We start from the raw sequence: 25,078 nt of genomic DNA, 5'->3' as shown, positions 1-25,078 counted from the left end.
CGAACGGGTTTGGTGGCGAACGAGGGCAAAACGAAGTATCTTCTGTCATCAAACAAACAGTCGGCACACACACGTATTGGCACCCACATCACTGTTGACAGTTATGACTTCGTTTATTTAGGAACCAGCATTAACACCGATAACAATCCCAGTTTTGAAATCCAACGAAGAATCTCTCTTGCCAACATGTGCTACTTTCGACAAAGTAGGCAATTGAGTAATAAAGTCCTCTCTAGACGAACAAAACTAAAACTCTATAAGACTCTCATCATGCGCGTCCTAACGTATAGCGCAGAAACTTGAACGATGACAACATCCGATGAAGCGACGCTTGGAGTGTTCGAGAGAAAAATTCTGCGTAAGATTTTTGGACCTTTGCACGTTGGCAACGGCGAATATCGCAGACGATGGAACGATGAGCTGTATGAGCTTTACGATGACATAGACATAGCGCAGCGAATAAAGATCCAGCGGCTTCGTTGGCTGGGTCATGTCGTCCGAATGGATACAAACGCTCCGGCTTTGAAAGTATTCGAGGCGGTACCAGCTGGTGGTAGCAGAGGAAGAGGGAGGCCTCCTCTGCGTTGGAAAGATCAGGTGGAGAAGGACTTGGCTTCACTTGGTGTGTCCAACTGACGCCGGTTAGCACGAGAAAGAAACGACTGGCGCGCTTTGTTAAGCTCGGCCAAAATCGCGTAAGCGATTATCGCGCCAATTAAGAAGAGAAGAAGGAGGAGCATTACACACTCGTTGTCTAACACTCAGTACGATGGCGAGTAGTGAAAGCAAGTCATGACGATGCAGTGCATTTTGCTGGTTCCCACGAATGCGGCGTTACGTAAAATCTTATATTGCGGCTTCCGAAGAATGTTGTTTGAATAAGGTCAAAGGAGGTAAGAGGGAGAGTGAACTTCATGTTGCCTACCGATACCATTCAGACGTTTGCACATCGACCATGTGGGTCCATTTCCCAGGAGTAAATCAGGAAACGTATACGTGTTGGTTATTGCTTCTGGACTCACCAAATATGTACTGCTCAAAGCTGTCAGAAATACTATATTAGGAGCGAGCCAGTAATCAAAGCAATGGAGGACGTAATAGCTATTTTCGGACAACCACTGCGTGTTACCTCGATTCGTGGTACAGCCTCCGTCGAAACTGTTCGAGAGATTTCTCAACCAAAAGGGCATCCAGCATGTCAAAAACGCTATAAGAACTCCAAGAGCGAATGGGCAAGTTGAGCGCGCGAATAAAACTTTATTGAACGCTCTAAGGTGTACAGTGGAAAATAACAAGGTATGGGATGAATCATTGATGGCACTCCAATGGAGTCTTAACTCGCAAAATAATGAGGTAACGAAATATACCCCAAACGAACTTGTGTTCTATTTCGATCCAAGGGATGTAAGTCACAACCAAACGATCCAAGCTATGCATGATGAATTTGTCCATTTGGCAGACATGGAGGAGAAACGGAACATAGCAGTTTCCAATATTATGTCCAGACATAATAAATGGAGAGATACGACAAACGACATCAGAAACCGCACAAGTACGAAGTTGGCGACTTGGTGGTGATTGACAATGTGTCCACAGCTACGAGTGAATCCCACAATGTCGGTCCTGTGTACAAGGGTCCATACCAGGGGACGAAGGTATTAAACTACGACCGCTATATCGTGGAAGATTTCCCGGACACTATGGTGAATCAGCGCCGCTATGGCAATGTACTGTCCGCCGATCATCTCAAACCATGGTGCGCTAATAGTCCAGAATTAGGCATTCATGATGACGAAGGAGACTCGTCCTGGAACGACGAGGAGTCAGGAGAGGCCGAGTTGTCAATGACTCAGAAAGGGTAGTATGAAAGCGACCGCGAGAGAAGAACCGCATTACTTCATATTCATTTTCATTAAATTCTCTAAAATACATTGTAACAATATTCATATTCATTCTCATTAAACACTTTTATTAAATACTAGCTCTACCCTGCGCGCGTTGCTACGCTAACAACTAAAATAAATTTGAGAAAAACAACTTTAAAGAAAAATCAGTACATAAATATTCAATTCATTCTAAACCATTTCATAGATTTTGTTTATTTCGAAAAAATTGTGACATTACAAAGTTTAGCTTCAATTCGATGTTTATTGGAGTGCTGTGGGATACACATTATTTCTTGTTTTTCCACCTGGTGCGTAGACGAATAAATCAGCAGGTTTTCCGACACGTGAGCAAGCCACATAGAGCTGCCCATGTGAGAAGCATGGATTCTCCAAATTTAATTCACACACTTGTAACGATTGTCTTTGTGCTTTGTTAATAGTCATTGCGAAAGCGAGTCGCACCGGGAACTGTAAACGTTTGAATTCGAATGGCATATCTGTCGGGATCATTGGGATACGTGGCAACGGTACGTCTTCACCTTTGAGTTTTCCAGTCAAAATTGTAGCCTCGATAACATTGTTCATCATTTTCTTGACTGAGAGTCTGGTTCCGTTACAAAGTCGTGGTGGATTTATGTTTCGAAGAAGAATGATGAGTACGCCAATTTTCAATGTGAGAACGTGCGGCGGCATACCTGCCAAATCAAACGAATTCAAGAATTCAGTTGGATAGTTGACAGCCTCGTCTTGATTTTCCACAGTATCAATGGACTTATATGTTATCGTTTCACTGGGTATTCCATGCTGAAAGGTGACGTTAATGGTATTGACATCGATATTTTTGGCTGCTAATATAGCATGCGTACTGAGCCACTGATGGTTTTTGTAGTTTTGTGCAATATTTGGGAAAACTTTTTGCACCAATTCGTCGATGCTTTCTGTGATCTTACAGAAGTTTGCTGGCAGGGTGATACATTGTGTAGGTTCATAAATTTCCATTCGCCCATTTCCAATATCCAATAATTGTTTTGCAAAATTTCCAGCCGAAGCATCCCGTTGTAGCTGTACATGCATGTAAGTTTTCAAAGTCAATTTCTGTAAATGACGCCATAGAACTGATGATTTAAGACATGTTTGTCGAAAATCACCAGATAATTAAATGAGTGCGCCATCGAAGATCCGTCTGCTTCCTCTCAAATCTCGCAGTGTACGGTCAAGCGCTTCCAATGCTTTCTAGTGAAACATTGTACATTTATCCCATATGATAATTTGACACGTTTGAAGTACTTTTCCCGTTCCAGAGTTTTTGCTGATGTGGCATGTTGGTGCTTCAGTGTTTTGCTAATTTAGCGGCAGTTTCAATGCTGAATGCGCTGTTCGACCACCATCTAAAAGAGTTGCCGCAATTCCAGATGATGCAATAGCCAGTGCAATATTATTTGTGATCGTATGGTTGGCAAAATTAGTGAAAGACGAAAAGTCTTGCCTGTACCACCGGGCGCATCTATGAAAAACAGTCCATCGCTTTGTTCTGTGATTGCACGCATAATTCTGCCAAACGCAATGGGTTGTTCTGGAATCAACTCCGGAATATTTATTCTAACGAATGTCCCCAGTTCGCAAGAATCATAGTGTGTTCCTCGTTGCAAATCATCGTTTCGTCTGTGTAAAAATACATGGTCATACTGATTTTCATGACAATCGGTTGAACGGGGCAGAAGTTGCTACTCTGCAGCGCCACCGGACCTGCGGAACATTTTTGGACCTTTGGATCGATGCGATGGCAGGCGATGGATCGATGTGCTGTATGAGCTTAACGACGACATAGACACAGTGTAGCGAATAAATATCCAACGGCTACGTTGGCTGGGTCATGTCATCCGAACGGATACAAACGCTCTAGCTCTGAAAGTATTTGATGCTGTACTACCTGGTGGTAACAGAGGAAAAGGAAGGCAACCTCTGCGTTGGAAAGATCAGGTGGAGAAGGACTTGGCTTCACTTGGTGTGTCCAACTGACGCCGGTTAGCACGAGAAAGAAACGACTGATCGCGTAAGCGTTATAGCGTCAATTAAGAAGAAGAAGAAGAAGAGCAATAAACAGAATAAATTCAGTTGTTAGGAAAACAGAGTAAATTGAGAAGCAACTCAAGATGTAATGATAAGAAGGTTAGAGAAAACTAGAAAAACAAAAACAAAATAACAGAGAGTATGTATGCGGCCACCGTAGCTTGTTTGTTTGTTAACAGTAATAGTAGCCCCGCCAGTGACGGTCACATCACCGGTCGTCTTCGTCTAGCTCATCTAATGGTAGGCCCAGGAAACATGCTGTTTCGACGGGTTGGGTCCAGAGGGAGAGGGGTGTTAGATGAGTCGGTTTTAGGGGGAATGTGAAAAGGTGGTTAGTGTCGTGCGGGGTGGCTTCACATACCGGGCACATGTTTGGTGTGTCCGGGTCGATTCTGGATAAGTAGGAGTTGAACCTGTTACAATATCCAGAACGTAATTGTGCCAGTGTTACACGTGTCCCACGAGAAAGCTGAAGCTCTTCATCTGATGTGGGTGGTGGTTGGACTCATTCACAGGACGGGAGCTTATGAAGGTGGTGACGGTCTCCCGGTGAATGTCGTTTATTGACTGTCTAAACACTGTCAGGTCCAGTAGATTTCGGTCAATTTTGTCCTGGATTTCGTTAGCGTAGTTTAAGAGATGTCTCCTGACGTGCCTGGGTGGCGGCTCAGGCTCAAGCAGGTGCCTGCATGGGTGAAACCTACGGTAACATCCCAGCAGGAACTGCTTTCTGAGCAGTTTGTTATGCTCTATTACTGGAAGCATTTGTGCCTCGTTGTGTAGGTGTTGAACCGGGGACATCAGGAGGCAACCGGTCGTTATCCGAATGGCAGTATTTTGGCATATCTGCGTGTTACTAGTTCCAGGCGACCAGACAGGGGCTGCACAATTCAGAACCGGCGGACCAATTGCCTTAAATGTCGATAGCAACAGTTCTTTGTCTTTGCCCCAAGTGCTGCTGGCACGCGATTTTAGGACCTTGTTGCGGTTTTATACTTAAGTGGCAATTGCGGTTGTGTGCGCTGAGAAAGAGGTTACACCCAAAATTTTGGGGTTGTTTACCGTCGGAATTGGTTTGTCGTCGACTTTTACCTTAAGTGCAGCTTGATCTCCTTTGTCCAGGTGGTAAAGAGGGTCGCCGTGGACTTAGTGGGGGAAAGTTTGAGATTCCTCGCAGTGAAAAAGCGAGAAAGGTCGGTGAGGTAGTTGTTCACTTTGGAACACATTCCATCCATGTCATTGCCCGACGCCATTATAGTACAGTCATCAGAGTATGAGACCAGGGAGACTTCTGCTGGTGGTTGGGGGAGCTTCGAGATATAGAAGTTGAACAGCAAGGAAGAGCGGATACCACCCTGCGGTACATCTTGCTTTATATTCCTCTGCTTTGATTTTTGATTTAAAAAAAATCACTGACGAGTGACGACCGCTCAGGTAGTTTGCGGACCACCTCTTCAGCCCTGGCGGGAGTGTCGTCTGATAAATATCATCTAGTAGCGTGGAATGGCTAACTGTGTCGAAAGCCTTCTTCAGGTCCAACGCTACTAGGACAGTCCTCTCGTAGGGGCGGTTTTGGTTAAGCCCGCGGTTTATCTGGGCGTTTATGGCGGTGAGTGCAGTGGTGGTGCTATGCACTCGTCGGAAGCTGTGCTGATATGGGGATGGGGCCAGGTGTCTCGTGAAGAGTGGCAGTAGAAGGGCTTCAAGTGTCTTCACTACTGGGGAAAGGAGAGTTATCGGACGATAAGATTCATCTTGGTTGTCGGGTTTCCCAGGTTTCAGTAGTGGGACCACTCTACCTGCTTTCGACTTGTCAGGGATGATGAGACTGGCCAAGGCCAGATTAAAGACCCTTGTGAGAAATCCTACTCCCAATGGTCCCAGGTGCTTCAGCATCAGACAGTTTAGCCCGTCAGGGCCAATGGCTTTTAATGTTTTTGATTTGTTGATGGCCCCCTGAACCTCATCACCGGAGAAAGTAAGTGGCGCACTGTTGTTCGTCAGTTTGTGCAGCCTTCTGGTAGCACGACGCTTGGATCTGTCGGCCGGAGGATGCAGTATAAACAGCCGGCTGAAATAGCTCGCGCATCTCATCGGGTTCGACGAAGTCCAACCGTTGAAGGTGATGGCCACCTTGTCGTTCTGCTTCTACAGGTTCGACAGAGACCTAACGGTGGACCAGAGCTTACTCACCCCAGAGGTGAGGTTACAGGTCTTCAAGTGCTCTACCCATTTAGTCCGCTCATGTTGATCTACTAGTTGCGGGATCTCCAAATTGAGCTCTCTTATGCGGGGATCCACGGGATCGACCTAGATTAGGTGGCCACGCTCGTTTGCCAAGCTGGCTGCTTCGGCTGGGAAATGAGGACGGATGTCTTGGAAACTTCCAGCAGGGATGAAGCGGGCCGCAGCAGCTGTGAGCACCTTGCGGAATGCGCGTTCGCCAGCGCGCACATCGGTGGGGATGGGAAGAGCGGCGAAGGTGTCTTCGGTGAATTCCGCGAAGCCGCCCAATTCGCTTTTTTAAAGTTTAAATAGGAACGGTGGTTACGGGAAACAAAGTCGGCAGGTCTCTCAATAGAGACGATAATGGGAAGTGGTCTGATGCAAGCGATAGTATAGGTCGCCAGGTTATGCTATTTATCAGACCCGCGCTAGCTATTGTTATGTCAGGCGAGCTGCTGCAATTGCCAACTACCCTGGTGGGGGCTTCCTCGTTCACAGTGCTGAATGTCGAGTCGTCTATTTTCTCTGCCAATTGCTGTCCCCTACGATCGTTTGGCAGGCTTGAATGCCAAAGATCGTGATGCGCATTGAAGTCACCTACAACCAATCGGTTTTCACCTCTGATGAGCGCACCAATATCAGGGAGATATCCTGCCGGGCAGCAGGTGACAGGAGGTATATAGATATTAAAAGCCATACCTTGACATTCTAAGGTGCTGTCCCTGCGGTCGATGCCTTCATCAATAAGACGATACTGCACTGTGTGGTGGACTATAAACGCTAGGCCACCACCATTGTCTCGCTCGCGATCATGTCTGTGCACGTTATAGCCATCCCTGGTGATCAGAGATCTAGCGTGCAGCTTGGTTTCCTGGACCGCAGCTATTTTGATACTGTGTCGGCTCATGAAGTCAACAATCTCGTCGACCTTACTCGTGAGTCCGTTGCAGTTAAATTGTAGAAGCTTAAAGCTTCTAGGTAAGGTCGTTGTAGCTCGAGGGGTGAGGGACGCGTGGTGTTGCTTACGTTGGGCCTGCTGTGCATCCGCTTTAGTTGTTGCAGCCTGATGATGGTGGGCGGCCGCGCCACGGGGGCGGTTGCGGGTGCAGAGCTCTGCAGCAGGGGGCAACGTAGTCCGTTGTTCACTCACGGGGGGTGCGCAGGCCGGAACATCTCCGAAAACGGCGCCAGCCATTGCAAGAATTGCATTTGTCTGATGCCAGATTCCGAATTATAACGGTCTGACACTCGGAACAGACTGTGCGGGGGGCCAAGAGCTGCTGGTTTGTCCCCGCACTGTGGTTGGAGCAGAAGGGAAGGGGATTGGTTAAGTCGAGGGAGTTGCGTTACTCCGATAGGCTCCTCACCGTGGAGGTGTGGGTTGTGGTGGCGGTTGCTGGTGTCGGCCTATCAGGGGGAGTAGTAACCGTGGAAGCATCGGACGCCTGCTGGCGGGAGCAACACGAGGCCACATACCGTGTGGACCACTCCCTATGAGTCTTAAGACCTGAACAGGTCCTAAGATGGCTCCACGGCCGCCGTAGCCGAATGGGTTGGTGTGTGAGTACCATTCGAATTTTAGAGAGAGCGTTGGTTCGAATCTCGGTGAAAGACCAAAATGCAGGAAAAGTTTTTTCTAATAGCAATCGCCATGAAAAAGCTCCTCATAAAAATATCTGCCGTTCGGAATCGGCTTGAAACTTTAGGTCCCTCCATATGTGGAACAACAACAAGACGAACACCACAAATAGGAGGAGGAGGAGCTCGGTCAAACACCCAAAAAGGGTGTACGCGCCAGTTATATATATATATATATATATATATATTTATATAATATATATATATTTATATATATATATATATCTAATAGAACATAAACACACATTAAACATGCTGAAAAGTATAGCTAGGGTGACTGCAGCAATTGCATTTTGAATGCAGGGGATATTATGGACTTTAAATACCCTCTCATTTAGGGCGAACACGTACTTATATACACATAACCCCGGACTGGTAAAACAGTTGTGAGTTTTTGTCCTCTCCTAAGGTGCATTGCAAAACGCATTAGATCGCGATTGTTGTTTGTGAGGCACTCGTATGTATGTAACCTCACTTCTTATTTGAGTCCAGCTGCTCGCTTTGCAATAGTTAGCCACTGATTTGAATACTATTGAGCGTTGCAAAAGAAACGCACATTTAATATGACCTCGAATTAAATTAAAAGCAAAAGAATGCGATAGAATCGACCTTCTGCACTCAAACGACTTTAATTCAAGTAATAACAAGCGGGAGATATAAGAAGTAAATGGCACGGAAAAATTCGAAGATCATAGGACATACATATTTAAGAAACATCCAAGTTGGATCCATTTCTATTTGATGATTCTTACAATTTGGCAAAGATCAGACTGTTAAGGGGGAAACCGGTTTAGGAGGCCGAAATTTTGGTGTTCTTCGAGAATTTTTTGAACAAGGAAGGAATAATCAGAAATTGTTTAAACTTGGACGGTATTTTACTCATATTTTTAAATACACTTTAAAGTTCTTTCAACCATTTCCGCCGGAAATAGTGGCATTAGAGCGTGTTGTCCATGGACGATCGCCATCCGAGTATCTTGCTGGTGGGCATTCCTGAAGTTGCAATTTTTCTCCATCATCAACAACAATTTTTGTTTTCGTTAACAACATATTTCCTAAGAATATGAACCTAATTGTGATAAAATAATAAAAAATTGCATATCTTTGAGGTGCTTGAACACAATGTAATTTTTTCATACCCTATTTTTTCATCTATTTTGCTAAAAAAATATTTTTAATGGTAATATAATCCCAGAATTAGGTTCAGATTAATAAGAATTGAATAAAGAATTCTCCGAAAAAAATTTATAACGATTGGTCGATTCCTTTATGAGCTAGAGTGCCCACCAGCTGAAAAACGTCTTTCTAACTAACGCGCGCTACTGTGCGGAACCGTCGGGCATTCACTTAAGTGCTCATAGAATCGGGAATAATGCGAATAAAAAAGTCTAAACTGGTTGCCCCCCTTAACCCGCTTTCAGCGAATTTAAAAGAATCAACTGATGAACAATTAGAGACAAAAATTACTCCAAGGTTTTTGATGTCCACTGATTGGGGACATTATTAAAGATATCAAATTTGGAATTTGAAAAGGTAGAGCCAAGTAGCATCAGGAGATTTGGTAACTCCTAAAACACTCAGGCTAAAAAAGGCCATTGTATTTAAAGTTCTGGAAAGGGGGTGGATAGTCAAGAAGGGAAGGAGAAAAGTATACGATAAAGAGACAGGAAAGAATAGAAACAGAGATAGAGATAGTTAGTCCTGTGAGAATATTCCAGATTCTTTGGGAAATCTGTAAATATCCTCCAGTTTTAGAGAACGAATATTACTCATTCTCATGACATCGGAACCCAAAACTCGTAGCCATGCTCTAGCAAAGGCAGGACACTCACAGAGAAAGTGCTCAGTGCTATCCGCCTCCTCCAAGCTTGACAGGCACACTGGGTCCTCAATGATTCCAATGATGGTCATATGCTGACCCCATGGGTTGTGTCCTGTATTGATACCGACCATCAACCGAATGTCTTTCCCTCTAAGTTTTAGTAGAAAGTTTGGCAGTTTCTGTTCGGACTTATCACAAAACACTTTGCAGTTCTGCAGCGTTCTAGACCGGACCATCGCTCTTTATGTAAATTGCATACATAATCGCTGATCCAATTCTTGATTCCTGCGGAACTGATTCCGATTATTGGCTCTGGCCCTTGTGGGGGCACCGCTAATCCACGGTTGGTCAATTCGTCGGCGACTTCGTTTCCTTGAACACCGGAGTGTCCCCGAACCCATATAAGTACAAGCCTGTTTTCTCTTGCGACAGATTTGAGCTTCTTCTTACATTCTTTAACAATCTTTGAGGTTTGCTTCGCGTTCTCCAGGGCCTTCAGTGCAGCCTGACTGTCACTGAAAACTCCAATCTGTTTCCCGCTCCATCTCCTCTCGATTATCCATTCGGCTACTTTGAGGATGGCAAAAACTTCTGTTTGGAAAACAGTTGTCATATTCCCCATAGCATAGTGATACTTATTACTATCGTTTAAGTACCATACGGCTCCAGGCCCTATTTCATTCTTGGACCCTTCGGAAAAGAAAATCAGGTCATCTTTAGGTGCCAAAAACAGTGGATATTGCTCAGATAGCAACTTAAAAATTTCTCTGTGTCCCGAAGTTTCGTCTTCGTACCAGGAACCATGTTTTTGGAGTCTATTACTTCCTGTTGTATCTTAAGATCCAAGGGGAGCAAATTAATAGGATTTAGGGCATCGTCAGAGGTGGAACTCATGGCGCCCGTAATACATAAACATACGCTTCTTTGTAGCCTGTATAGTTCCCGGAGTGTGGACTTAACCATTGTCCGTCTCCACCAAACCACAGAGGCGTAAGTGATGATTGGTTTGATAAGTGCTGTGTATATCCATAGGACCACAGCAGACTTCAGAGCCCAGGTTTTACCAAAGGCTCTACGGCATTGCTGAAAAATCCTTAATGCGCGATTCAGCTTCAGTGAAATGTGTCTCTCAAAAGTCAGCTTCTTTTTCAAGATTACTCCTAGATATTTAACTTCATCGGAAAGACCAAGTGTCACACCTTTCAGTGTTGGAAGACTAAGTCTATCCCATTTCCGTTTTCTCGTAAACAAGACTATGGCTCTTTTGTTCGGATTAACGGAAGGATCTTGTCTCATGCAACAGTCATCGATTTTTTTTTATTCGATGTTAGCGCACAGATATCGCCCACATATGCTTGGACATGCAAACCGAGTTCCTGAATCTCCGCTAGTAGAGAGTCTACGACGAAGCACTACATTAGCGGAGAAAGAACACCCTCTTGGGGACATCCTTGCTTGGCCCTGACTGTGATTTGTTCGTCACTGCTCCCACTAGCGGTTAACAGCCTCTCAGAGAGCATGGAATATATCCATTTTACAATGGTTTGATTAACTCCGTGTCGTTCGGCAGAAGAACATATCGAGCTGAAAGTGGCATTATCAAAAGCCTCCTCAATGTTCACGAACCCGCCCATTGTGCATTCGTCAGCTTCCAGCCCGACTTCAATCTTGCTAACAAGATCGTGTAAGGCTGATTCACATGATTCCTACCGGAAGGTATTGATATTGTATCAATTCACTGTCGGAATTCGATAACACGATGATCAGAAAGAGAGCCCTTTTCCAAAACTCGCCATCGGTTGATTTGATTTCCAACTGACCTATTGGTAAGTGTAAAATCAATCACCTCTTGTCTCCTTCTGGTCACAAAAGTTGGTTTGGACGAGTGTGTGAATACGTGTGAAATGAGCGGGCAGAATTCCGCTGCCGAATACCCACTGACGTGGTAGCCGAAGTTGTGCGTACAATGTCGTTTTTCACCATGGCAGATTGGCCAAACCTGTAATGCAATTATTGCCGTATTGTTGGAACCAAATGCCGTCTATGCTTGACTGATTAATATTTGGAAACAAAAATTCAGATTGCATTGCTCGATAGCACTTGTGAGCAGAAATTTCCGCAATTATCGCGATACACGATTATTGATTACTTTCCTAACCTTGCAAAACATAAATGTCAAGACAGTTGCCATTCTCAACTGTCAACCCATAGTTATCGATATCTATAGTTCTCATGGAGATAAAGGAATATAATAGCCTAGCCTTTTTTACACGACACACACGAAGCATCGTCTGGTCTCAAAAAAATATTTCTTTAAGAAGAAAAGACAAAATCGCTCTCAAATTCTGTTTTTGATTTATACCATATGGTTAATTTCGCCAAATACGTTGCAAAAAAATGTTTGCAGTAATCATGAAAATAATGTGTTAAGTCAAAATTTGCCCTTTTTTGTGTTTCTTTTCATGTAAAGAAGTTGTTGAGCATTGCCAGAAAAAATTTGTCAAAGATGAACGCGATATTTGAGCCTCTTCGAACCTGCATTTTATTATATAAAAATTCAATGGGCTGGCGATTAAACTGCGTACTCGAATTTTTTATTTAGTTCTGACTGAAAAGTTTAAGATTTCGATGAAAGTTTATACAATCGTTTTAAAACTTTAAACTTGGACTTGAATGATTTTCATCGTAACGTGAACTATATTTTTACAAAGTAATACTTGTCAAAAATGATCTGTCCTATAGTTATTAAACGCACTGTATGTCAACTTTAGCCCTTGTCTGTATATATGATAAAATTGATTAAAAAAAATCCTTGCGACCAAATTTTACCGCAACATATTTAGTTTATTTTCCTGAGACCTATCGCTAACAGCAAAGACGCGAACAGTGGGGATGACAAATTTATAGCGAATATATTTCAGATTTTCATAACCACCTCGGAAAACGACCTTCAACTTGTACACGAATATTTAGTTTACAGTTCGAATATTTAGTTCGCTTTTGACAAGTTTGTTCCACCTTTGTGGTAGATAAATTTTTTATTTTGTAAGCGACTTTTCCTCAAACTTATGTGCGTTTTTCTAAGCCCACAGAAGGCGACCGCAGCTAACTCCATACTTTAACCAATTATCTCTATTTTCCTGAAAGTACTTCTAAGAAGTGACGTCAAATAGATATATCACATAATCTGTTACAATCAAATCCATGGAATCTAAAGAAAAGCGTGCCAAAATACCTATGGGAACCACACATTTTCGGTGGTTATGGTTCTTAATATCCCACTTTTGATCGCAATCTGTCTGATAGTGTGAGCATAGAAGCTACTTAAGGAATGACTTCCAGTCGCATTCGTGACACAGCTGTGATCGGTGTGTTTTTTTCAGTGCTCTGGTTTCATTTAGCAAAAAAGAAAAGGCGTAGTGAAATTGAAAGATACAATATATAGTGACATTTTTTTTCGCGGAATTCGGTGTATAGCGCTGTAATAGTTTTGTCGGTGAAAACCACGTGTTTTTTTTATTACTTCCTGGAATTTCTACCTGAAAGACTAACGTATAGAGTTTTCTTACCGCAAAAGTGCCTGCGGTAAGCCGCAAAAAAGGTGATGCGATGGCGTCCTCAACGCTTTCGGCGTCGTGCTCAGCAGAGGATTTTGAGGAATTTTGCGCTAGCAATGAATCTCTGATCCATAAACCTGCTAGTGAAAAAGTGGATACAAATCTGCGAAAGACCAAAAATAAAGGTCAAAGCGATATATTTAAGAAAAAAAGAGTGAGACATATTCTTGATCCGACCAAGCCACATGCTTCGGTTGAGAAGAGTGGATTTCAGTCAGATGAAAATGAGAGTGAGGAGATGATGGAGTGTGAGGTTGTAAAATCTTCGAAAGACTCCGTAAAAATGCAAAATATTTGTAATGCTGAAACTGGTACAGTTGAAAAAAATGCAACTGCCAAAAAAATCCAGAATACAAATAAATCTGAAAGCTCCGTTTACTATCCATCCAATTTTATAGGCAAACCTTTTGTTTTGGTAGACACCTCAGAGTGTGACCTATTCAAAAATATCAAAATTAGAAATGGCATGAGTCTATATCAGCATATCCGTCACTTAAAAATACAGGATATCGATATAATTGAAGCAGTTGTTGTTACCTTATATAAGGTATTTTTCTGCAATCCCAAGTCGGCAAACAATTTCGTCACCAATAATGACATTTTAAAAATGAAGCTAAAGCCTTTCATTCCCAGAACGGCTTTTGAAACATATGGCGTAATTCGAGGAGTTGCGCTTTACCTTTCCAACGAAGAAATCATGAGAGATATAAAGTCTGCTAGCAAGGTAAACTTCGTACAACGTTTTCTTAGACGTGATCCGGAGGATTCAAGCAAATTTCTCCCAACCTTCTCAGTTAAGCTGGGGTTTTTGGGCAACAGCCTACCTAAGGATGTCAAGCTTGAGTATACAAATTTTCAAGTAGAACATTACTTTCCATCTGTTAGACAATGCTACAACTGTGGAAGGTTAGGACACACACAAAAAGGCTGTAAAAGTAGTAAACGCTGCTTGCTCTGTGGTAGTACGGAAGTTTGTATACCGCCCTGCAAAATAAGTCAATGCATTCTATGCAAAGGTAACGACCATAAATATTCAGATAGGGAGAAGTGTCCAGTATGGAAGAAGGAAAATGAAATTAATAAATTGAAAACCGTAAAAAAGTTATCTCGTAAAGAAGTGCTAAATACTTTCTTTCCGAAAAGCAACAACCGCTTCGATGTCTTAGATGTTGAAGATACGGATTTTCCGGTACTGGTTGAGAACGACAACATGATCGACTTTAATGAAGTCATAAATCGTTCCATGACAAAAAAGAAATATAGCTCAGTTGTCAAGAAGGGTGCAATTCCCAAACAGTCTTCTGTCAAGCCTGATAAGGTCTTGAACAAAAATACCAAGCCTCGTGTGGTTCCAGTCTTTGAAAGACAAGACTATCAAATTACTTCCCAGCTAGAAAAGGTGTTATGGGAGCTAGTGAAGATAGCTAAAGCTACTTGTGTAAGACTAAATGATACTGAGACCCTTGCCCAGGTCACCAAACTGAGCAGTATGAGGGATCAGATTTTGGCTAATCGAGACGTAGCACTTTCTAAGTGCGGTTCGGCATCAGTAGATTCATTAGATGAAATGTCTGCAATATAATTGCCAATCCTTGAAGACAAATATAGACAATATTGATTATTATATTAATAATAATCGTGTTGATGTGGTTTGTCTTAGTGAAATATTCGAGTATAATGAAAATAAATGTAGAAAATTTATCAATTTAATATGATTAGAAAAAACAGACCAGATGGCTATGGGGGTGTTGCCATAGCCCTGAAAAAACAGATTCAATTCAGGAGCATAACGTTCGCTTCTAATTTGGATATAATTGTAGCAAAGACGGTTAATTTAAACCCAAACTTTGTAATTTGTGCGGTCTACTTCCCTCCAAGTCTACACATAAATGAATTTGCGACCGAAGTCAAAAGGTTGTTTCAGTTTCTAAACGGTTTTAGAAATGTGTTAATTTGTGGGGATTTCAATGCCAGATCGACTGTATGGGGTGACAGTTTAAATTCACCCAGAGGTAAGAAATTGGTTGAACTTGTAAATTCATCCGATTTCTGATGTCTGAACAACTCTTGTTTTACTTTTAAAAGAGATCTAAAAAGGACCGATGGGTCAGTTTTGGATCTAACCTTCACAAATGCTCCTACCAGCTGTACTTGGAATCTTCTGCCTTTTCAGCTACCACCAAGCCACCACTTCCCAATTTTAATAGAGTTCTCCAAAGTTAGTATTAACAATCCCAAATTTCTGGCCAAAAAGAAGCTTCTAAATGCCTTAGGGGATATTTCCTTTGATCCATCTTTTGAAATGATTGAAAATAAACTTCAAGAAGAAATATCTGCTGCCACCTTCCGTTGGTCTGAGAAATGCAAACCAAAGGCTTGGTGGAATGAGGGACTAGCCAAGTCCTATCGTCTACTTGTTGCTGCTTACAAAAAAGCTAAACACTACCCATCTCCGGAAAATTTGGAAGTAGCTTTGCAACGCAAGAAGGTGTGGCAAGCTGAAGTAAAAGAGGCCAAAAAAGAAAATTTTGAGGAAAAAATAGCGGAGCTGAATTGTAATTCAAATTCGAGAGAGGCGTGGAATTTTGTTAAATGCCTTAGAGGAGTAAATGGATATTCTGCAGACTCTAAGTGGAACTCAGACAATAATGATGTGTACCTTAAGCATTTGAAATCACAGGTACCACCCAACTCTGCTGTCTGGCAGGAATTACTCAATACAACTCCTGTATTCAGGCTAGCCTTTCAGTATGATGAAGTGGTCACGGTGCTTAATGCCAAAAAACGGCGCTCAGCAGGAGGCTGTGATGGAATAACATACGACATGATTCGCGCTCTCTCTGACAAAAGCTTATGCAACCTTTTGACAGCTCTAAATGATGCTTTTCTTGCAAATAATATTAGAGAATCGTGGAGATGTATTAAGATTGTTCCCATTCCAAAAAAAGAAAAAGACCTCACAGACTTCAAAAATTTTAGACCTATTTCCTTGATTTCAGTCATGTTAAAATTAATTAACCAAATGCTCAAGCTAAGAATAACCGATGCCTTTGATGGGAGACGCGCCCTCCCCAGGAACTCTTTTGCGTACAGGAAGGATAGATCGGCTGCTATGTGCATCAATCAATTACAACATGAAATTGCTATATGGAAAAATAGAGGTCTTAAGGTTATACTCCTTACTTTGGATATAGAAAATGCCTATAACTGTGTAAGGGGTAATCTGTTAGTTGATATACTGAAAAAAAGGCATAGAGGGTCATTATACGTCCAGGATTGCGAATTTCCTATCCAATAGAATCCTAAAAATTGGTACGGATTCTGTTGTTATAAATGACGGCTTACCCCAAGGTAGCTGTCTATCGCCTATACTTTTTAATGTCTATACGGCTAAGTTGCACGATATTCAGGATAATTGTACCTCCATCTATCAATTTGCGTATGATTTTATTATTGCCTCATATCATAGAGATTTTGATTTGGCTGAGGCCAATCTCCACAGTAAGGTTCGAGAGTTTAATTTTGTGGCAAAAGCTCTAAATCTGTCATTCAACCTTGAGAAATGCAACCTGATGTATGTTGAAAAGGGAAACCGTAAAACTCTGAACAATAATTTTGGCAGTGTGATGATTAAACAGACAAAAAGTATTTAGTTCCTTGGTCGTGTAATAAGCTCATCACTGACCCTAGGAACGCACTATGATCAGATAATCAAGGAATCGACCTTCAATTTAAACCACCACCGGTCATGCAAATAAGACTGTGATCAGAAAGATTACTACCTTTCAAAATTGCTTCCTAAGGAGAAGTTTAGGGGTTCCTCCAGCTACACCAGTTCCCTTGCTGTATGCTGTTGCCTATGAGTTACCACCCACTGAAAGATCTCTTTGGCTTACTGCCAAAGAAATCGTGAAATTAAAACAAACTCTAGCATTTACAAAATGATTCAAAACTCTGCAGAGGTTAAATCCAGTTATAGCTTTGTTTTCAAAAAATTTGAAGAGATTTTTGTGAATACCAATGCAAATTTAATGACTGTAAACTGTGAAAACTTGGTGGTGATAGATGACTCCTTGTCTAGAGCGAAAAGCAAATTTTCTAATCATGAAATTAAAGCTATTTTTGCTGAAAAAATCGATGAACTCAAGCGTGATGGTGTCGATCTTCTGGCAACTGATGCGTCTGTTGAGCTTAATGCCGTTGGGTGTGGCATTTTTAATGTTACAAACAACACGGAGCATTTGTTTAAAATAGAAATGCGAACCTCCTCCACTTTTGGTGAGTTGTGGGCCTTGCTTAAGGCCTTAGATATTGCGAAAGAATGCAAAATGAGTAAGATCTGATAGTCTGAGTTCATGTCTGCTGCTCAAGAAAGCAAGCTCCAACGACTGCTGTGTCACTCTTTTTAAACAAAACGTAAATGAATACGGGTTTGACAGTGTTCGAATGAAAGAGCTGTTTGCTACGGCTCAATATTGAGCGTAGAATTCACTTTTGAAGAGGCACTCAGAATTTTAAGAAATTTAATATTCAGGGATTGGTATGACGGCTTTCGTTCATTCTCAGAAGAAAAACCAAACCTTTTTGCCAAACTGCATGATTGCTTGCCGACAAAACCTTGGTTTCATAAAGCTTCCTTTGATGTCAAAATTATCAAAATGGTAAATAGAATACTAGTAGGATGTACTTATTACAGCGTATATTTGCACAAAATAGGGGTTAATAACACTGATCTTTGTATCTGCGGTGAAATTAACTCTTACGTTCACAGAATCTTTAACTGTCCACTCCTTAATCACATCAGAACAAATTACAGCTTTTTTGATTCATACACGGACCTCTTTTCCATATTTAAAAACAATGAAGTCTTTAAGTCTTTTATTTCATTTCTTAGTGCTGCCAACCTTTCCTTTTAAATAATTTCACTCTCAAAACCTTGATGCACCAGAGCACTTAGTTTTGCATACCGAAAATAGGTATTTTTCAATACCAAACGTTGAACACCCTGGCTTTTTGTGGATGTAAAATCCCGCCAAACACATCTCAAATCCCAAAAAAAAAGGAATGACTTCATTCACAAATAATAAATAAAAATAGTTAAGTAAATTCTAAGTATAACCATGCTCGGCTGAACAAATCCAAACATATGTATTTTAAGAATAACAAAAGATAAACATATGTTAAGAAAAACAAAAGATAAACATATGTTTAGAATAACGAAAGGTAAACATGTTTTTCCTAAACAGCAAACAAAGAAACTAATATACAAGTCCTGTACCTAAAACAGTTAGATGAGGTATAAGTATAAATACGGCTGTCAAATATGCTGGCATTCAGTCCAGTATTAACATACTGTTAAGAACTATTCTAAAATTAAATTCATAAAAATAAATTTTTATAATTTTTCAAAGACAAGCAAGTCCTTAACTATCTTCCAAGTCTTTAAGGGGCTCCAAGGCTCCAGTGAGCGGACCAAAACATAGTCATAGGACATACATACATAATCCTTCACAATAAAGGACAATATGTTATGTAAAAAAACAAAGGCTGCAAGGAAAAGACGTAAAAAAATACAGCGAACAAAGAAAAAAAAATTTAGTGATAGAAAAACTATTCGTGTTTCTTCCATTAAAAAATAAAAACAGTGATTTAATTCTCATAGAAAGGAGCAGATGAGAAAATCTTTGGAGAAACGTAATAAACTTAATACACGAAGAAATTTGGGCACGTTATGGAACAAATCGACGTGAACTCCATGATTCAGCAGAAATACAACTATAACCAGCCGCCATCACAATTATCAAAACCAGAACTCATGGACACAACGTCTGGAAACACAACATTCAGACAACCAACTCAGCATCAAAACAACTACTACGACGTGAATAGAAACAATAAAAATTGGAAAAGTCCACAAGGTAACAGTGGCCAGTTCACCAATAAATATCAACAACCAAAACTTATGCGGAACAACTACTTAACAACCGAAAAAGACAACTCTATCACAATTGTAGAGACAGGTAGACAAAATCATTTATGAATTAAGTATTTAAACTAATAAACGGGTTGCCCAGTATAGTAATGAATGATGGGAAAGTAAATTATGATGTTTTAGTAGATACAGGTGTGTTGCGATGTTTGGTATGATCCACCTGTTATACTCTCTGATGTGTGCCAAATTACCGACACCACACTTATATGTTTACTTCAGAACGTTTATTACTTCTAATTAGTTAACAATATTAAATGCTATACCAAATACAATTCAATTAAAGTGGTTAATTAATTCAGTTTATTACGATCGACCTCAGCAACGTGCTAGGCTGTCTTCTCAATTATAGTGCTTTTTGACATTTTAGATCAGGGTTGCCATATTACTATTTCGCATTCCTCAACACCTCCCTTTGTTAGGAAGTATCATACTCATTCAAATATGCTGGTGGTCTACGAATCCTGCGACTCGTTGATGTTCCTCTATTTGTTTCTGCATGTGCATTAGAACCAGATGAGGTGGTTTCCACTAGGGGAGCCACTTCAACAGTTTCTGGCTGTAGTACGGGTTGATTTTCTTCATTGAACCGTGGTAGTTCTGTGAGATCAAAAACGTCGCATAAATATTTAGTCACATCGCGATTGTCAGTATGGTTTCCATACCGTTTTACCATTTTATTTGCATGTGACTTAATCAGTTTTGAGTTGCCCTTTACTTCAATTCTGACATTGTAGTTCACAGAACCAATCCGTTATATGATAACGCCAGGAACCCAAAACGTATCATTGCCTTGATGTCATTTAACGTTTACAAGGTTTCCATTCGAAAATTCTCTAGATTTTGCTCCGTGTTTGACATTAAACTGCTTTTCTTGTTTTAAATTTCGTTGTTTGATTTCCGTTGTTTGTGGCTTAGTTAAGTCTAACGTTGTTTTGAATTTCCGGTTAAGGAAGGCTTCTGCCGGAGATTTACGTTCTTACACATTCGGATTTGGTGTGGATCTATACGTTTGCAAAAATGTTTGCAAGTTTTCTGAATCCGTTTCTTCCATTTTTAATTTTTTTAATGCTCTTTTCAGTGTATCTACGAACCGTTCCGCTTGTCCATTGGACTGGGGATGATAAGGCGATGTCCTTATGTGTTGAATACCCCGCGATGTTACGAATTGTTCGAACGCTCCGCTCGTAAATTGTGTGCCGTTATCGGAGACCAGTGTGTCACAATCTCCGTAACGTGAAAGCATTTCATTTAGCTTGCTAATGATTGTTTGCGTTGTGATATTCTCTATTTGAAAAATTTCAGGCCATTTTGAGAATGCATCTACGATTACGAAGTAATAAAAACCATTGCATGGTCCTGCTATATCAATGTGTAACCGTTCCATTGGTTTTGTTGCTAACGGCCATGATCGTAGTGTATGTTTTACAGGCATTTTTGCTGTTGATGCACAAAGTTGACAATTTCGTGAATACGAGACTATATCTTCGTCCACACCAGGCCAATACACGTAACTCCTTGCTAACAATTTCATCCGTTCTCTACTTGGATGTCCTCTGTGTAGTTGACGTAAAATTCGTGGTTGTAATTTCTTCGGAATCACTATGCGTTCATGAAACATTAGGCACTCTTGAATCACGCTGAGTGCATCTTTCCGTGCATAAAATGGCTGTAATTCTGGTGTTATTTCTTGCTTCCATCCATTTGATAATGCGTTTATGACAGCTTGGGCCGTTGAACATTGCTTTGTAGCTTTTCTTATCATTTCAAAACTCACCGGAAGTTTTTCACATTGGTCTTCAATAATCGTGTTCATTTCTTCTTCCATTTGAGTACAAGCTATCACCATGTCTTCGTCTTGCTTTGTGTGATTTGCTATAAGGCGCGAAAGCATGTCTACACATCCAAATTGTGTTGTTTTAATGTATTGGATATTGAAGTCGTACATCATCAATATTAGTGCCCATCGCTGAAGCCTATTTGCTGCGTACGTTGGGATGCCCTTATTTTTACCAAATATTGCGATTAGCGGCTTTTGATCCGTGCACAATGTGAACTTACGTCCAAAAATAAATCTGTGGAACTTCTTTAGCGCAAAAACTAATGCTAAAGCTTCCTTTTCAATTTGCGAGTACTTTTGCTCTGCATCCGTTAAAACTTTTGAGGCGTGTTGTATAACCTTCTCTGATCCGTCCGGAAAAACGTGACAAATAAACGCACCGATTCCTCTATTGGAGGCGTCTTCTGCCACTTTCAATGGTAAATTGGGGTTATAATGCGTAAGCATTAAATCTGAATTTAAAATGCGTTTGAATTGCTGGAAGGCTTTTTGGCAATCAGCGTTCCAATTAAACTTTTCATTTTTATGAAGCAATTTGTCCAAAGGTGCTCTGACTTTGGACATTTCTGCGATGAATTTTCCATAATAGTTTACACTGCCCAGAAATGCTCGGACTTCTGACACATTTTTGGGTTCTGGTAGTGCTAGAATCTGGCCTTATTTTGGTGGGGTCAGGTTTTATACTTGTTTTGCTTAAAATGTTTCCCAAATAATTTACCTGTGCAGCAAAAAATTTGCATTTGTCGAACTGGACCCGAAATTTATACTTCTGTAGCTGTTGCGCCACTTTATGAAGGTTTTTGACATGTTTCTCCAAGGTTGCACCGCCTATAATGATGTCATCTATGTAAGCGACGGTGTCATCTATGCCTGCAAATATGGTGTCCATGATTTGTTGGAACGCTCCTGGAGCGCTTTTGATACCTGGTGCGAGTCGAATGAACGTAAACAGACCCATATGCGTGTTAATGGTGAGCAGCTTGGCTGACTCTGCTGTGACGGGTATCTGTAGATACGCGTCTGATAGGTCTATTACGGTAAAACAATGACTTCCCGCGACCTTTGCGTAAATTTCTTCTGGCGTGTGCAGCGGATATTGATGCGGCTCTAACCATGCGTTTAGCCCTGATGAATAATCGCCACAGACCCGAACCTTGCCAGACGGTTTCTTCACTGCTACGATAGGCGCTGCCCATTCAGAAAATTCTACAGGGGTGATAACCCCTAATTGATGTAATCTATTTAGTTCTTCTTCAATGTACGGTAGCATGGAATATGCTACTGGCCTTTTTGCGCGAAAAATTGGTTTAGCATCCGGCTTTAGATGCAATGCTGATGTAACTGTGCTACAACTTTCCAGATTTGGCTTGAATATGTCCGCATAGTCTTGCTGTATATGCTTCAAAATAGTAGATTGTTGATCTTGAACCGATATGATGTTGTTACAAATGAGATTGAGAGGCTTTTCCCAAATGTGGAAAATGTCACACCAGTCAACTCCTAAGATGTTCAAAGAATCAATATTTGTTACGAATAAATGACAGTATTGTACTTCCCCGTTTAGCCTAGCTTCACAAGAAAATTCGGGTAGTAGTATAATCTTATCTTTTGGTGCGCTGGTAACGTATTTGTTCTCCAACCGTATTCCCGGTTGACCCATTTGTATCCATGTGGACTTTCCGATTAGCGAGACGTCCGAGGCGGTGTCCACCTGCATTCTGACATCACACGACGGAAACGATGAAGTTGCGGTTTCTATCGGCTTTATGCTTACTGTTGTGTATTTGCGTCGATTAACATGCGTTATTGAATTTACTTGTAAGCAACTGTTGTGACCTTTGTTGCTCGTTTGTTGTTGCTTGTGTCGCTGAGGTTTTGTGCTTTTGCTTTTGCTGGCGCTGTATGAATTACAGTACCCCTCCTTATGACCGTATTTGTTGCACTTGTTACACTTTTGATTGTGATATGTACAATATTTTGCATAGTGCATGTCTCCGCAATTCCAACAGGGTGTTTTTGGAATCTTCGCCTTATTTGTTTTGCTATTTTTAGTTGCATCGTTCTTGCTTTGGCGTGTATTTGCATGTATTGCGCTGGCTATTACGGCTTTTGTCTCTTCCACCATTGCTGTATCTTTCTTTAGATTGATGAATTTTTGCGCATGGCTCACCAGAGAGTTTAATGTTTGCTGTGAATCTTCTTCTAGTTTTGCCAATATTTTTATACGAATGTCGGCTTCTGTGTGTGCTTGCAACCCAAATACATAGATGAGGCATTTGAATTGATCTGCCGAAAGTTCCGACAGTCTAAATTTGTCACATTGAGCATTGACCCTGGCTGCATACGATACCAGGTCTTCCTGTTGATTCTTACTAATTTGCAAACATTTGTATCTTATACTGAAGAGCGATTCATTTGCACCGAACATTTCTCCCAGCTTGGAGATTGTTTCTTCGAATGTGAAATCTCGTGGATTTTTTGGTAAAATATATGTTGCATACTTGTTATACGCAATTGGATTTAGCTTCCTCATTAAGAGGCGAACACGTGATGCTTCGTCCAAATCTTTGCCATCGACCAAGAAAACGTCTTCGTGTCGTGCATACCACGTGTCGAATGTGAGTGCGTTTGTGGCATCATAGCAAAATTCTGCTATGCTTTTTGCCAATGACGCCATCAACTGTTCCTTTGAATTTTCTACTGGCTGCTTTGATCTTTGAGTCAATTGCTCCAGTAATTTGCTTTGCATCTGCAACAGTTTCATAAGTTCCTCTTGTTCTGCCATTTTCGCTTATGTTCCTACTTTGCAGTTTTGTAGGTTATGAGACCAATTTCCTCGTCGCCACCTGTTGCGATGTGTGGTATGATCCACCTGTTATACTCTCTGATGTGTGCCAAATTACCAACACCACACTTATATGTTTACTTCAGAACGTTTATTACTTCTAATTAGTTAACAATATTAAATGCTATACCAAATACAATTCAATTAAAGTGGTTAATTAATTCAGCTTATTACGATCGACCTCAGCAACGTGCTAGGCTGTCTTCTCAATTATAGTGCTTTTTGACATTTTAGATCAGGGTTGCCATATTACTATTTCGCATTCCTCAACAAGGTGCAACCCATAACTATGTTAAGAAATCTTTAAAATTTAACAAAACCAAAGAAGTAAAACCATTACAAGTGATATGAATGCATGGTAATTCTATAATTAATACGAAACAAACTATTAAGTTTATGAATGAAGAATTAGTTTTTTTGGGGTAGATGAGATAAATGGATTTGATTTGATACTAGGATGGAACGGAATAAAGAAATTGAACGCGGTTATAAATTTGAACAAGATGACATTGGAGGTGTTAAGAAAGTCGGAAATTAGTGAATAAAATTATGCAAATTACACCAAAGGGATAGACACGTTTAGAGCAGAAATCGAAAGGTTAGTGAAGGACAATAATGTCATAGGACCGTTACCCTTCACTACAAGGATTGAAGCTAGCAAAGGACAGATACAAAGGATAATATATGGACGAAACAATGTACAAGTAATATACATAAATGACGTAGAATTCGTAAATAAGGATATTGACAAATCATTGAAAGAGAGATAATACAAAAAAGCTACAGCCCATACAATTCACCCATGTTAACCGTACATAAGAAAGGTATAGATGAGAGCGGAGAACCCAAAAGGCGTATGGCTATAGATTTTAGGAAATTAAACGAACATACGATCACAGATAGGTACGTAATACCGACATAAATATTACGCTGCAAAACTTGAGGAAAGCCAAATTTTTCACAACACTTGATTTGGAGCCCGGCTTTCATCAAATTAAGACAAAAGAAAGTGATAGAGAGAAAACAGCGTTTTGTGTGAATGGAGGTAAATATGAGTTCACTCGAATGCCATCTATTTTCCAAAGATGTGTAGATGATATCCTGCGAGACTTCATAGGTAAATTCGCATATGTTTACATTGACGA

General features: G+C 40.9%; 2 protein-coding genes across 2 annotated transcripts; one reads left to right on the top strand and one right to left on the bottom strand.

The window, feature by feature from the left end:
• Positions 1-13,251: 13,251 nt before the first annotated feature.
• Positions 13,252-14,841, top strand: LOC129250461 (uncharacterized). Its single transcript, XM_054890084.1, has one exon. The coding sequence runs from the start codon at positions 13,252-13,254 to the stop codon at positions 14,839-14,841; it is 1,590 nt and encodes a 529-aa protein (XP_054746059.1).
• A 5,386-nt stretch (positions 14,842-20,227) lies between these two features.
• LOC129250460 (uncharacterized protein K02A2.6-like) lies at positions 20,228-23,873 on the bottom strand. The gene is made up of 2 exons (XM_054890083.1): positions 21,807-23,873; positions 20,228-21,739 (listed from the first exon to the last, which is right to left on the bottom strand). Exons 1-2 carry the CDS (start codon positions 23,871-23,873, stop codon positions 20,228-20,230), a joined length of 3,579 nt encoding a protein of 1,192 aa, XP_054746058.1.
• Between the last annotated feature and the right edge of the window lie 1,205 nt (positions 23,874-25,078).

This window comes from Anastrepha obliqua, chromosome 6 (assembly GCF_027943255.1).
Source record: "Anastrepha obliqua isolate idAnaObli1 chromosome 6, idAnaObli1_1.0, whole genome shotgun sequence".
Classification (NCBI taxonomy): domain Eukaryota; kingdom Metazoa; phylum Arthropoda; class Insecta; order Diptera; family Tephritidae; genus Anastrepha; species Anastrepha obliqua.
This window is presented reverse-complemented; position numbering and strand designations above follow the sequence as displayed.

Coding starts and splice junctions, on each gene's coding strand:
- LOC129250460 (XM_054890083.1), bottom strand. CDS start 23,873: ATGGCAGAACAAGAGGAACTTATGAAACTGTTGCAGATGCAAAGCAAA. Junction 21,740..21,806: donor GCAAATTTTTTGCTGCACAG/GTAAATTATTTG, acceptor AAATAAGGCCAG/ATTCTAGCACTACCAGAACC.
- LOC129250461 (XM_054890084.1), top strand. CDS start 13,252: ATGGCGTCCTCAACGCTTTCGGCGTCGTGCTCAGCAGAGGATTTTGAG.